The 11933-nt window shown below is 38.2% G+C and overlaps 2 protein-coding genes across 2 annotated transcripts; one reads left to right on the top strand and one right to left on the bottom strand.

The window, feature by feature from the left end:
- Nucleotides 1-1968: 1968 nt before the first annotated feature.
- Nucleotides 1969-4553, top strand: LOC137743211 (C2H2 type zinc finger transcription factor family). Its single transcript, XM_068483094.2, has one exon. It carries the CDS (start codon nt 2475-2477, stop codon nt 4230-4232), a length of 1758 nt encoding a protein of 585 aa, XP_068339195.2. The 5' UTR covers nt 1969-2474; the 3' UTR covers nt 4233-4553.
- Nucleotides 4554-7811: 3258 nt separating this feature from the next.
- LOC137742171 (WPP domain-interacting protein 2) lies at nt 7812-11665 on the bottom strand. Its single transcript, XM_068481958.2, has 3 exons — nt 11378-11665; nt 9997-11187; nt 7812-8880 (listed from the first exon to the last, which is right to left on the bottom strand). The coding sequence occupies exons 2-3, from the start codon at nt 11102-11104 to the stop codon at nt 8144-8146; spliced, it is 1845 nt and encodes a 614-aa protein (XP_068338059.2). The 5' UTR covers nt 11105-11187; nt 11378-11665; the 3' UTR covers nt 7812-8143.
- Nucleotides 11666-11933: the final 268 nt, after the last annotated feature.

Here is an 11933-nt window from a genome sequence, read left to right on the forward strand (position 1 = left end):
CACTAAGAGTACATTTAAGAAAGAAATACTCAAATAGCGAATAACGTTATATTTATGCATAATCACGTGCACTCAAAAAGAACCTTTGTTGGTTGCTGAACAATTAGCAGGAACTCCTGCTAAATAGCCAATGTGAAGTGAGCATTGGAGCATTAGAGCATTGAGCATTAGAACAATTAGCGAGAACTACTGTCATCACAACAAGTTAGTCCAACTTCGATATCATAATCATCATAAATACTAGCATATGGGCACATACAAAGTGTGTGAGAATTTTTTTTTAATTTTGTTTTTGAAATAGAAGGAGAGAGGAATAAGTGATAGAGAATGTGGGGGTGAGAAGTTTTTATTTATTTATTTATTTTTTAATTAGAGATATGTTAGAATTATATATAGGTGAGGCTGAAAAAAAAATAGCAAAATTTGATTGTGTGAAATTACATTTCTGCCCCATATTCCTTATTCATTTTCTGTTTTAATTAGAGGGTTAAACTAATAATTTCATAGATTTTGGTTGATAATGAGTGTTTTATTAATTAGTAGATATATATCGTTTTAACAATGATGTGAATTGAACACTAGAGCTCGTAACCTCTAACATTGTACAACTAACGAACTTTCTTGACACATTTTCTTCGTCAAAGCATTAAGTAAAGAGTTTAAGATCATAAGTTGTGGATGTGACCCAATTCAAAATCCTTGCTCACACTCATAAAATTTAGCTCTTTCTAAACATTTGCCTCCCAAGCTTTCCATAAACATGGAGGCCATTCAAAGGTTTGAAACCGCGTGGAAAAAGGAAATAAATTGCAAAATTTGCTCCTGTAATTAATTTCTTGTTTAGAGACTAATGGACTCTGGTCGTGTGTGTGGTGAGTGGTGAATGGTGGTGTGAGGTGCGAAAATTCACATAAAAGAGGATTAAAAGGGATAATTATGACATGCATTAACGTAAAGGATGGAGATAAGCACGGATTTTGAAACTAATTAATCCAAGAGTTCCCGCTTTGCTAGGCTTCTTGCCCTTTCTTATCCTGTTGGGATTTCATTCCAAATAGAAAGAAGAAAAAATCCTAATATGCTGCGGAATATCTTGTGTACCGAGATTTTTAGTCGATATGTTATTGATTAAATATTTAACAATCGATGTTGTAACAACCAAAAATTTGATGTATTAAGCCACATCGAAGTATTGTCAAATTTCATAGAAATACAAGGAAAATAAGAAGAAAACAAACCTAATTTTTGGGATGGAGGAATATTACAAAGAAAAGATTTTTATCCTAATTTTTTGTGAAATCTGAGAGAATTCCGGATGATTGGCCTTGGAGTATCTTCGAAGGAAAATCAAAATTAAAATTAAAATTCAAGGAAAAAATAAGAAAAAAGAAATTAGAAGGAGGAAATTCATAAAGCCTTACTCCTTGGGGCAGGTATGGTTAGTGTGGTAAGTGGGGCTCCTAAATAGTCGTAGTGGGATAGAAGAAAGTGGCACGCTTCACACTGAACAGTACTATGTATGGATGGATTCTAATTCCTTGATTGAAGTAGGTTTTATAGTTGAGAAATGCTAAAAGAATTCTCTCCAAACTGAGACTCATCTATCATCGTACAGTTTAACGTTAATTTTTATGTTAATATTATAAAAAATATTATGTCAGAAGCATGAGATAACATAGAATTTTTGAAGAATCACAGGGGTAAGAGAATTCATTTAGCATTTCTCTTTATGGTTTTCAACTTTTGATAATTCTCTCCCTCTTACTCAAAATTTTATGAGAATTTGGAGATTCTGAAGAAAACGGATTAACAGGCTTTGACAGTCAATTCCCCACTATCCAAAACTCACGCAAACAGCAGTTAAACGCACAATAATAACATTAATTATGAAAAAATAAAACTAATTATGTTTATAAAAATAACAATTTGGTGACTTAAAAGACCAAAGACTGCCCAACTGCTGCAGAATTTGGAAAGCTCCCTCTCTCTCTCTCTCTCTCTCTAGCTCTTCTGGGTTTGTTCTTGGCTCCTTTCCTTAGCTATTTTCTAATATAATCCTTTTTTTAGCTGCAATCTGATGACATCATTAGCTGGATGCCACAGAGTTTCCTTGTTTTCTTTCCCCTCTTAGCGTTCTTGATTTTAGGGAGGTCAGGATTTTCAGGACTTATAATTACCCAAAACGAGATTATGATCAAAGTAGCCTAATTTTGCTTCTCAGCTAAGCTACCCTTTTTTCACATATTTATTTACATATATAATTATTTATACATGTATAAATATATATTCTCAATCTCCTAGTAGGGTTCCGCATACTCATATCTGCTGTTTAGGTTCAGCTTCTTTCTTTCTTTGTATATTCCCCAAGCACCAAAAAAAAGAAAACCTAAAGAGCTTGATCTTTACAACCCTCACTAGTTGCGGTTTCACACAATCTTTAAATCTCCGAGCTGGGTTTTTTTTTTTCCTCACATATGGATATCCAACACAAAGAAACTAGGTTTCCGCCACTAGCTGCCCGCTATCAAGAGCCAACGCCCGCAAAGAAACCGAGCCGGGAAGAGATGGAGAACAACAATGGAGGACTGTTTCCGAAGCTCAAGGTTGCAAAGCCGGAACCTTTAGACCAAAACCCGCAAAACTCCTCCGCTGCTCCACAGCCTCAATTCACCAGATTCTGCGAGGTCTGCGGCAAGGGTTTCAGCTCAGGTAAGGCTCTCGGAGGCCACTTGAGAATACATATTCAAGCTGACAGGGAATTGTTTAATCAGTCTCGCAAGAACATGATTTCATCAAAAGCCAAGATTTCGAAACCTAATAATTCCGATGTTGGAAGCTCGAATGCCGGTGGTGTTGTTGGGATTGGAGGTAATAGCAATAGCATCAGCGATATGAAGCCTGTTTGTTGCGTTTGCGGCAAGAATTTTCCGTCGATGAAGTCACTTTTTGGGCATATGAGGTCGCATCCAGAGAGAGAATGGAGGGGCATTCAGCCGCCTCCGGCCGCCAAAAACAGCTCTTCCTCCACTCTGTCAGATGCTGTGCCTGATCAGAGTGATAAGAAAGCTCAGGATGGTCAGATTGACTCTGATGAGATGTTTTTCGGGTCAAAAAGTTCGGTTCGTGATCTCTCCAAAACTCTGCCTAAATGGTCTCAAACCGCAAGGAGAGGGAGGAAGAGCGGCAGCACTGGACTAGAGTCCAACTCTGACCAGTCCGTCTCCGGTTTGGATTCGAGAAGTCCCAGGACTGTTGAAGAAGATGAAGAGCAGATGAAGGAAGCTATCCATGATCTTTTGTTGCTAGCTCAGGCCAATCCATTGGAAGGAGGAGGAGCTGATGACACCATGTGTGAGGCCACCAACAGCAATTTCTTGATCACTGCCAATCAGGACGGAGAGGGAGCACTTCCACGCCATGGGTACACTGCAACGACCACCGTGGGATCCACAAACAAGAGGAAGGGATCACCATCTGAGGTGAAGAGGAGTGAGAAAAAATGGTATGATGAATATGGTGGGGGTTTTGGTCAAGAAAAGTCAACGGTGAAGAATTTCTTGAAGCTTGGATTGATGGAGGAGGAAAATATAGGAAATCATAATAATATGGAGGATGAGTTGTCAGACAGTCAGAATTCTGAGAGCATTGCGGTGATGAGGAGGAACAGGAGGAAGATGAAGCTGGTGGACTTGGAAGGAAGGCTGAGGTACAAGTGCAATCTCTGTGTGAAGTGTTTCCCTAGCCACCAAGCTCTGGGAGGACACATGTCAAGCCACAACAAGCTCAAGGGGATCGCGGTGGCCCACCCATCTATGGAGGACCAGTCTGCACCCGCTGACGTGTCGGCCGGTGAAGATAGGGTGCATAATGATGAAGCAGAAAGAGTAGCACTAAATCATCAGCAGCACCACCAGTGTAAAATCTGCAACAAGACCTTCCCAACAGGTCAGGCTTTGGGGGGTCACAAGAGGAGCCACTGGAATGGCCCCACTGAGCAGCAGCAGCAGCAGGTGGTGGGGGGTCCCCCTGAGCAGCTACAGCAGCAGCTGCAAGCTCAGTCCAGTCAGAATATTGCAGGTGTCGGTGGTGGGAGAAGAGTTTTGGATTTTGACCTAAACGAGCTTCCACCAATGGAGGAGGATGACCAGCAAGGTGAGGGTGCAGGTTATCAGTATGGTGGGGCTGCGGCAGCTGGATGTGCACCTTCTTCTTACAATTCAGTTACTAATTAGCCAGCCAGCTGAAGAAGCTGAGGTTTTTTTTCTTCTTCTCTCAGTCTCTGGCTATCTGATAGTTCAGTTAGATTTTGTTTTTTAGTCTTAGAAACCCTACTGCTCTTTCCAGTTTGATCAAAGTGGGGTCCATTGCCATTGTCATTTTGGGTTAATTCTTTTCATGTAAAAGCATGATGATATGGTCCTCTCAAGGATTTTGCTTTAGTGGAAGGAGACTTCCAATTTCCAAATGGTCCTATAGCTATTACTTTGGGGAGGAAGATGATGTAAAGAATCTGCAGGACTTGTGCATATATACAGTGTTTCTTTTTGGTTAAATTAGTTTCCCTACTTTCTCTTTCATTAATTTTCTTGTTAGAGTTAAATTGTTTGGTTCCTTAAGTTTTAAGTTTCAAAAGCCTTTTGGTACTCAAATCTCAAATGTAAGTGCTCTTTTCCCCATAGTGATATCAAATTTACGGGATTTACATGACATTATTATACGGTTAGATTGTTTATTTAGACTATTACATGACATATATTGCCAAGATTTAAAATAGAAGATCAGGGTAGAAACAAATGGATTTGAAATCTTTCCTTGCATATAATTATTTTAAAAGTATTGAATCTCGCAAACATATTCAATCTAATTTTTTCTAATTTTTATAGAAAATTTACCAGTTTATTGTCAAATGCAATTCCTTTCTTAAGTTTCTTATTATGTGTACATGTTTGCAATTGATTATGATTTGTTTATTGGTGATGTGATGCTAATAACATATAACACTATGTAGTGGAGGCCACAAAACAAAGGAGACATTTTTCTGGAAAAAAAAAAAAAAAAAAAAGGTCAAGAGACTTCTCTCCCCTTAGGAGCTTTTCTCCATCAACCCAATTTGCAAGAATCAAACTTTTTTTCTGGATGGTGCTATCTAAACTTCTTGGGACAAGAATTGTCTACCCTCCTACGTCTGGTGTCCTCCTGTACCTTCTTGTTTTGTGTGGTCACGGTTAAGCCAAGTCAACATTTTATATTATTTTTTATAGAGATAATAAGACAAAAATGAATAGTAATATAAAATGTTGACGTGGCTTAATCGTGACCACACAAATAGAAAAACACCAAAAGTGGAAGGGCATACAATCCCTGTCCAACTTCTTGTGGGGTCTGTTTTGAAAAGGTGTGTACTGAACTACTGATAGAGATGTAGAATTGTTTCCAAATCATCTAATTTAATTGCAAAATCATCAAAGGTGTTTAAACATTGGTTATTTTAAGCACACAATTCTTAATTCCTCTCCAGCTTAAGCTTTTACCATCTCTTCTCACTTTGTGACCAGGTTAGCAAAAGAATAAGACAACAGATTAAGTCAAGTGTCTAGATTCAGTTAGGGTGGTGCTATTTACACTTATTTTTACTTCTTAAATACCTTTATCAATTTTTGATCGTTGGGTCAAATGAATTAAAGAAGATTAAAGGTAAAATATTAACAAGAGTACTATGGGAGGAAAAAATTAATGTGAGAATAACATTATTTAGTTTGCAAAGTTATTGGTATATTAGTTGTGTTGTGCACGAAAGTTTATGGTAACTTTTATTTTTCACATTAGCATTGTATATATTCCCTAAGTTTTATGTCATCACACCCCTGAAAATTCTCACCAAACATTCCTGCAAAATACGATGCTACAAATGTTCACATACTATAAATTTAAATCATTGATTGGACTGACTTTAGTCAAATTTTATCATCTAGATTCATTGTAAAACATATAAACATTTGTCTCGCAAAAAAAATGATAAATTTCATAGTTAGTTACTTGTGTGTGGTACTCATAATGCATTTGCGTTGAATGATGGATGCTTTGCATTTGGCATTGAAGAAAATAGAAGGGATATGATTCAACCGTTTTCTTGGCAATTTCTCGTGACCTCAAACTTTCTAGACAATCATTTTTTACTTTTATATCCATTGGCACCTTTCTCATGCCATTTTCTTAACTGCCAAACATGCAGTACCCTACCAATGTCCCATACGCTTTCGTGCCTTTATGGCCTTGGTACTAGGATACACTCATACACATATGCTTATTTCATTAACTCTGGATTAATTGTTAATTACAAGTTTATCTGTTTAATGCTAAAATTCTGTATCATGCACATCAGGGGCGAATTAATTTGATGAAGGGCCAGGAGGGGCACGTGTACCCTCTTGGTTTGTTTGCGTTGAAAACAAAAGAGCAAACAAAAGAGTTTAAGAAAAGTTAAACATCAACATCTCTTTAGTGCAACTTTATCACTCGATTCTCATTCAAGATCACTAAAAGAAAAACCTATATTTTTTCAGCAAACGACACTATTTTTTAAAGGAGTTCAAAGTTAATCATTTTTTCTTAATAATAAAAGACCCATTAATGCTCCATCCACTCAATATGGTAGAAAGGTAATTGATGCTTAATAGTAGCACTGGATTTGACGCGGCCATGGTCGATACAATGGAGACCAACTACGGAATTTGTGTCCTTCAAAACTTCTAAATCTAATCAAGCATTTACCTGTCACATGCGTTATATATCACTGTCACTTTTCTTTCAATTTCAATTTGCCTATGAGCAACAAGAAATTTCTAATATACCTTGGTGTATAAAGTTTTTTACTGTTAAATTTTTAGTCAAAATTTCGATGAACAAAATTTGACGACCATGTGTATCTTGTACAAAAAAGCATACAATTTTCGCTGGTTAGTAAACCTAAGAAAGTATGTGCCATGACTTTGAATTTCTATGTAGAATCCAGTGAGAAGGTCGAGGAATTGTAAATGGTATCTTAGCAGCAACTACCAGTGTCAGTTGGAGAATCGTTAGTTGATGTCCATGGTGGAGCCCAATGATGCAAGCAAAAGGAGACCCCACATTTGCCTTTGCCTAGCTTGGTTTGCTAATCCTGCGGGGAGCATGGACATTTCTAAGATGCTGAGTTCGATTCTCTTTTCTCGACTAATGCTTGTATTGAAAATAATAGTGAGAATGTTATTACGTATTTTTGGTGGATTCAAAATTGTCACTAATAGTGAGAAGATATAATATTGTCACTAAACTCTTTCATCTTTTTTTTTTTTTTTTAAATGAGACAACTAGTGTCGAACCACAAGTATCTACATCTTTTGGGCCTCAAGAGGGCTAGTTTGGAATTGCACCCTGCTCATGAGCACTATCAAGCAGATTCACAGTGTACAAGGTATCGAACCCAGAATCTTCCGTTAGGTCTTCCCTTTAGGAAGCTACCATTCGCACTTTTCTATTAAACCACTTGTCGTGGTTCGCTGACCTCTCTTTATCTTGGTGTCTGATTTATTAGTTATAAAAACGAATACGACAGACAAAATTAAATAAGGAAGAGCGAGATGGCTCTGGGTTTCTCCTTCGATTTCAGTCACTTCATATTTTTATGGATTTTACCTGTACCAAAACAAAAACCAATGCATCTACAAACAACTGGATCGTTTGATATACGAGCAATTTTCGACGGTAGATCGTTCTACACAGCTGTAAAACCACACATGCTTGTGCAAAACACACGAGACCTGCAAGCTATGTGCGAGAAAACCTTAATTACGTCTTAAACATCGTCAAGGTACATCCATTACAAGTGACTCGATGTTCCTTGAATTTCGACTCATAAAACTATCCGCCAAACCAAATCGAACACGCAAAAATTACAGTCATGGAAAAGTATAGAACGCTATAAGCAATCATTTTGAGATGCTTCTGTTCCTATGAAAACAAAAATTACAACAATGTTACAAAAAACGAAAACAGAGAGGAAAAAAACAGGTTCCACATGATAAAAGATCAAACTTAACCTTCCAATATTTGCCTAAGGAGGTTGAGAATACACAAAAACAAAATGGCGTTGCTACTCTCGGACTCAGGTGGGTACAGCCACCCCTTCATGGGACGACTGCGAGAAAAAAACCAAGATCGCCAAGCCCAGCAATACCAACTGAATAAAAAGACATGAAGTAATCTTACAAAATCTCTTCTGGATGGTGAAGACCTCTCCGGTCTCTAAAATATCTCCGGATAATTTTCCCAACTCCTCCGTTCGTTCCTTTAGCTTTGTGGCTCTAATTTCTACTTCTCCAAGCTTGTTCAGCATCTGTGCTTGTTCTCCAGCTACTGCTTCTTGCTCGTCAAGCAGTGCGATTTGGCCACCTGCAGCAAACTTCAACCTCTGTGTGGAACTTTTAATAGCAATAAACTCGACCTGGGCTTCAATCATTTGCCTAAACACGCCGTCAAGTTCAGTCTCTAGCTCTCGACTTTTTTCCTCCTCTAAACCTACGGTACTAGCTGAATCTTCTTTTGCAGACTTGCTAATGTTAATCATATCTTCGAGTTCAGCAACCCTGGACTCCTTCAACTCCAATATAGCTCTTGTCTCATCCAGTTTGCTTTCCAAAAGCTTCACATTTTGTTTCAAACTCAAGACCTGAGATTCCAAGGACTTAGAAGAAGTTTGTCCAATCTTATCAGAATCCAAATGGTCAGATAAGTTAGATTCATTGTTTCCCGGATCACTTGAATAGATATCGGCAGGTATACCACCACTATTAGAATCCGTTGACAAAGTTTCCTTCCCAATCTCCCCAAATTTCTGAACCTCTGCATGTGCACACATAACTCCGTTAATTTAATGTCCTAAAAGAAGCCATAATAATATAGCAGAAATCCCAAAAAAGGAAAACACAACCAAAATTCATATTTCAGACAAAGCAGTCACAAGTCGCTTCAGCAGGAAACAAACCATCGCTAATAAGAAACACAGACAGCAATAAGTTAAGAAAAAACATAAACCGAAACTGCATTGAAAAGTAAAGCATGCTCCATTAATTGTATCAATATGCAGAACCCGAGAAAACACATATCCTGGACGTATACCTTATTCAGGTTTTGACTTTTGTTTTTTTACTTTTAGATTTCTATAAAGTATACAATAACCAAGATGGATGGAACACGAGACAAGAAATAGAACAATACTAGTTTCCTTGAACTAAGCCTTTGGCATAGAAGAGGAAAGAGACCATAGGTGCCATTACACCGCCACTTTGGAGAATAAAAAAGAATGCAAAACAATAACTTCAATGATGATATAAATAAGTTAAGTCAACATCTAGGCTTCTCAAAATGCTTATTTGTCAACCAGAAAGATTCACCAAATATAATACGCATGAGGGACATAAGATGAGAGGTATTTCAAAACCCTTTTTACGAAGATCCCCTAAACACGAGGAAAACTGAATAAACTTCCAAGTGTAAAAGTATAACCTTAAAAGAAGATTAACATATGGCTGCCATGGAGACTCTCCCACCCATTGATTACACTGTCTGCAGAATAGTCAAGAGGTCCTTCAGACTACTCTAAAAAGGATCAAAAGATTTGCTTGCAGAACTCCTAAATCTATGCCCTCTATACCACTTGGATCCAACGATGGTCGATGTGTAATAATGATGGAGACTTGCACTTTTACAGAAAAAGAAATTGACGTGTTTAGCACAGAACACAGTTTTGCGAGATCAGGTTTTCCAAAATAACTGACAATCAAATGAAGTAGCTGAACAAAAAATTCTAATTAGGCAATGAACAATAGGGTGATTCATCAAATTTATTAAAGCACCAACACGTTGAGAAAAAAGGACTGGAAAGCAGCAATGCAAGACAATAACACTATAACTTTATCTCGTAATTTTTCAAATTTGAGCGGTTTTAGGCAGTCTAACCTTTAGCAAGTGCTTCTTGTACAGAATGGAGATTAAGGATAGACTCGACCAGTGGATCTTGATCTGTCAAGGACCTATGATTCTTATTTGTTCCTCCATTAGCCATCCAAGGCAAGTCTGTTGGAAAGTCACCCTGAGAAAAATCTTCAACATCTCCCACATTCTCTTTGCTATAACCAGTTTGAGCTTCTTCACTGTACTGTGGTTCGCTTGCATGAACTTCATCACTGTTTTCAACATCATGATTCATTGACCTTCCACTTTGCTTCCCGTTACTAGTCAAAATCGGACTCTGCATAAAGACAAAGTTGGAGCTTCTTGAGTCAGATTCCATGCTTGAATAAGAGTTTTCCTTCTCGATTGTGCCCCTGTCTCCTCTATGCTTCTTACTACTTTCGACTCGTGTGTTTCCCTGTTGAGCCCTTTGAGCTGAATTACTCACACTCTTCCCGCTAGTACTCTTCATCTTGCTCTTATCCCGAGCATGCCCAAATGTTGCAGGCAGCTCAAACTTGGGCTTTGGAACACTGGCAGCAGTTGAAGACTTGCTACTCCGATCCTCACTGTTCTCAGAATCTGCACCAGCAGCAAATGCAGTACCAAAAGCAAATCTAGAGTCCGAACTTGAACCAGGAATGGCAAAGACATCGACAACTCCCACATTTCTTAACATATTCACGGATCCAACAGAACCTTCACTAGTATTATGCCTGATCTCAATGGGTGAATTCTTCGGCTTAACTGGGCTTCCATTACCGGACAAACCCCGCTTCAAAACTTTACTAGAATCATCAACTGCATTGTCATTATCACCCTTGGCAAAATTTCTCTTAATTCTTCTCCACTTCCTTAAGCCGCGCCCTTTGATGGTTGGAGGTGACCCCCCACCGGGAGATTTGGCTGCCAGCGGACTCGAATTCACTACCTGTTCAGTGCCACCATCATTATCTCTACTCCCTCCTACATTTCCAATCTCATTACCACATGACCCATTGTTCCTAATCGAACTACTACTGTCGCCATCGCCATCAGCAGCAGCAGCAGCAGAATTGGAAACTGTTCGTGGGTTTACTACAACATCTTCCACCGATTCATTTTCCAAATCCATAACATAGAAAAAGTTAGGTTCTTCCCTCACCCCTTCAATCAGATCAAGAACAACAACTACACTTCCAGCCCATGACCCAAAATCTAGCAAATACAAAAAATTGAAATTAAATTTCGATCATGAATCTAAACATACTTAAATAAACGAAGAATTAAACAGATTCAGACAATCAAATGGTTAAGCAATTAAATTCCGTGTAACTGAAATTCAGAAAATTACTAATACGAAACGACGAATTCTAAATTTGGGATTTTGGGGAATTGGGAAACTTACCGTTAGAATTAACTGCCTGAACAAGCCTAGAAGAAGACGCAGGTGGACGACAAATTCGAAGGGCATTGAAAACCCAAAACTGTGATCGGATTTGCGATTTTAAAGCGATGAAAACTTAGTTAGGAAAATTTAATTAGGAAAATTAATTCGGCTAATTATTAATTAACGGGACAAAAATGATAAAGAGAGGAATAAATAATGGCCATATGCACGAGGGGTGGGCCCACCCGCACCGCACACCATTGGTCACCGCTGGCCATCTGATCTGTTAGTCTGACAGGGTGGGCTTTCTGTTGTTCTTGTTGGTAATTTTGTTTAAAGGTTTGCATTTACGTAATTAGCCCCTAACTCCCACTAATTATCTGATTATCTTACCGACTCTAAAATGCATTACCGGTAAAAAACTTGTACTATGGTCTAGTGGTATTCTTTTTTACTTATAAGTGAGAAGTCTTAGGTTCAATTCTTGCTAAAGGCAAATTTAAACCACATTATTACTAACCATTGTGAGGCTTAGCCAATCCCTCACCTCCTTTGGTGTAGATAACATCGTTTG

Source organism: Pyrus communis, chromosome 11 (assembly GCF_041283825.1).
Source record: "Pyrus communis isolate YQ-2024b chromosome 11, ASM4128382v1, whole genome shotgun sequence".
In the NCBI taxonomy this organism is placed as follows: Eukaryota; Viridiplantae; Streptophyta; class Magnoliopsida; order Rosales; family Rosaceae; genus Pyrus; species Pyrus communis.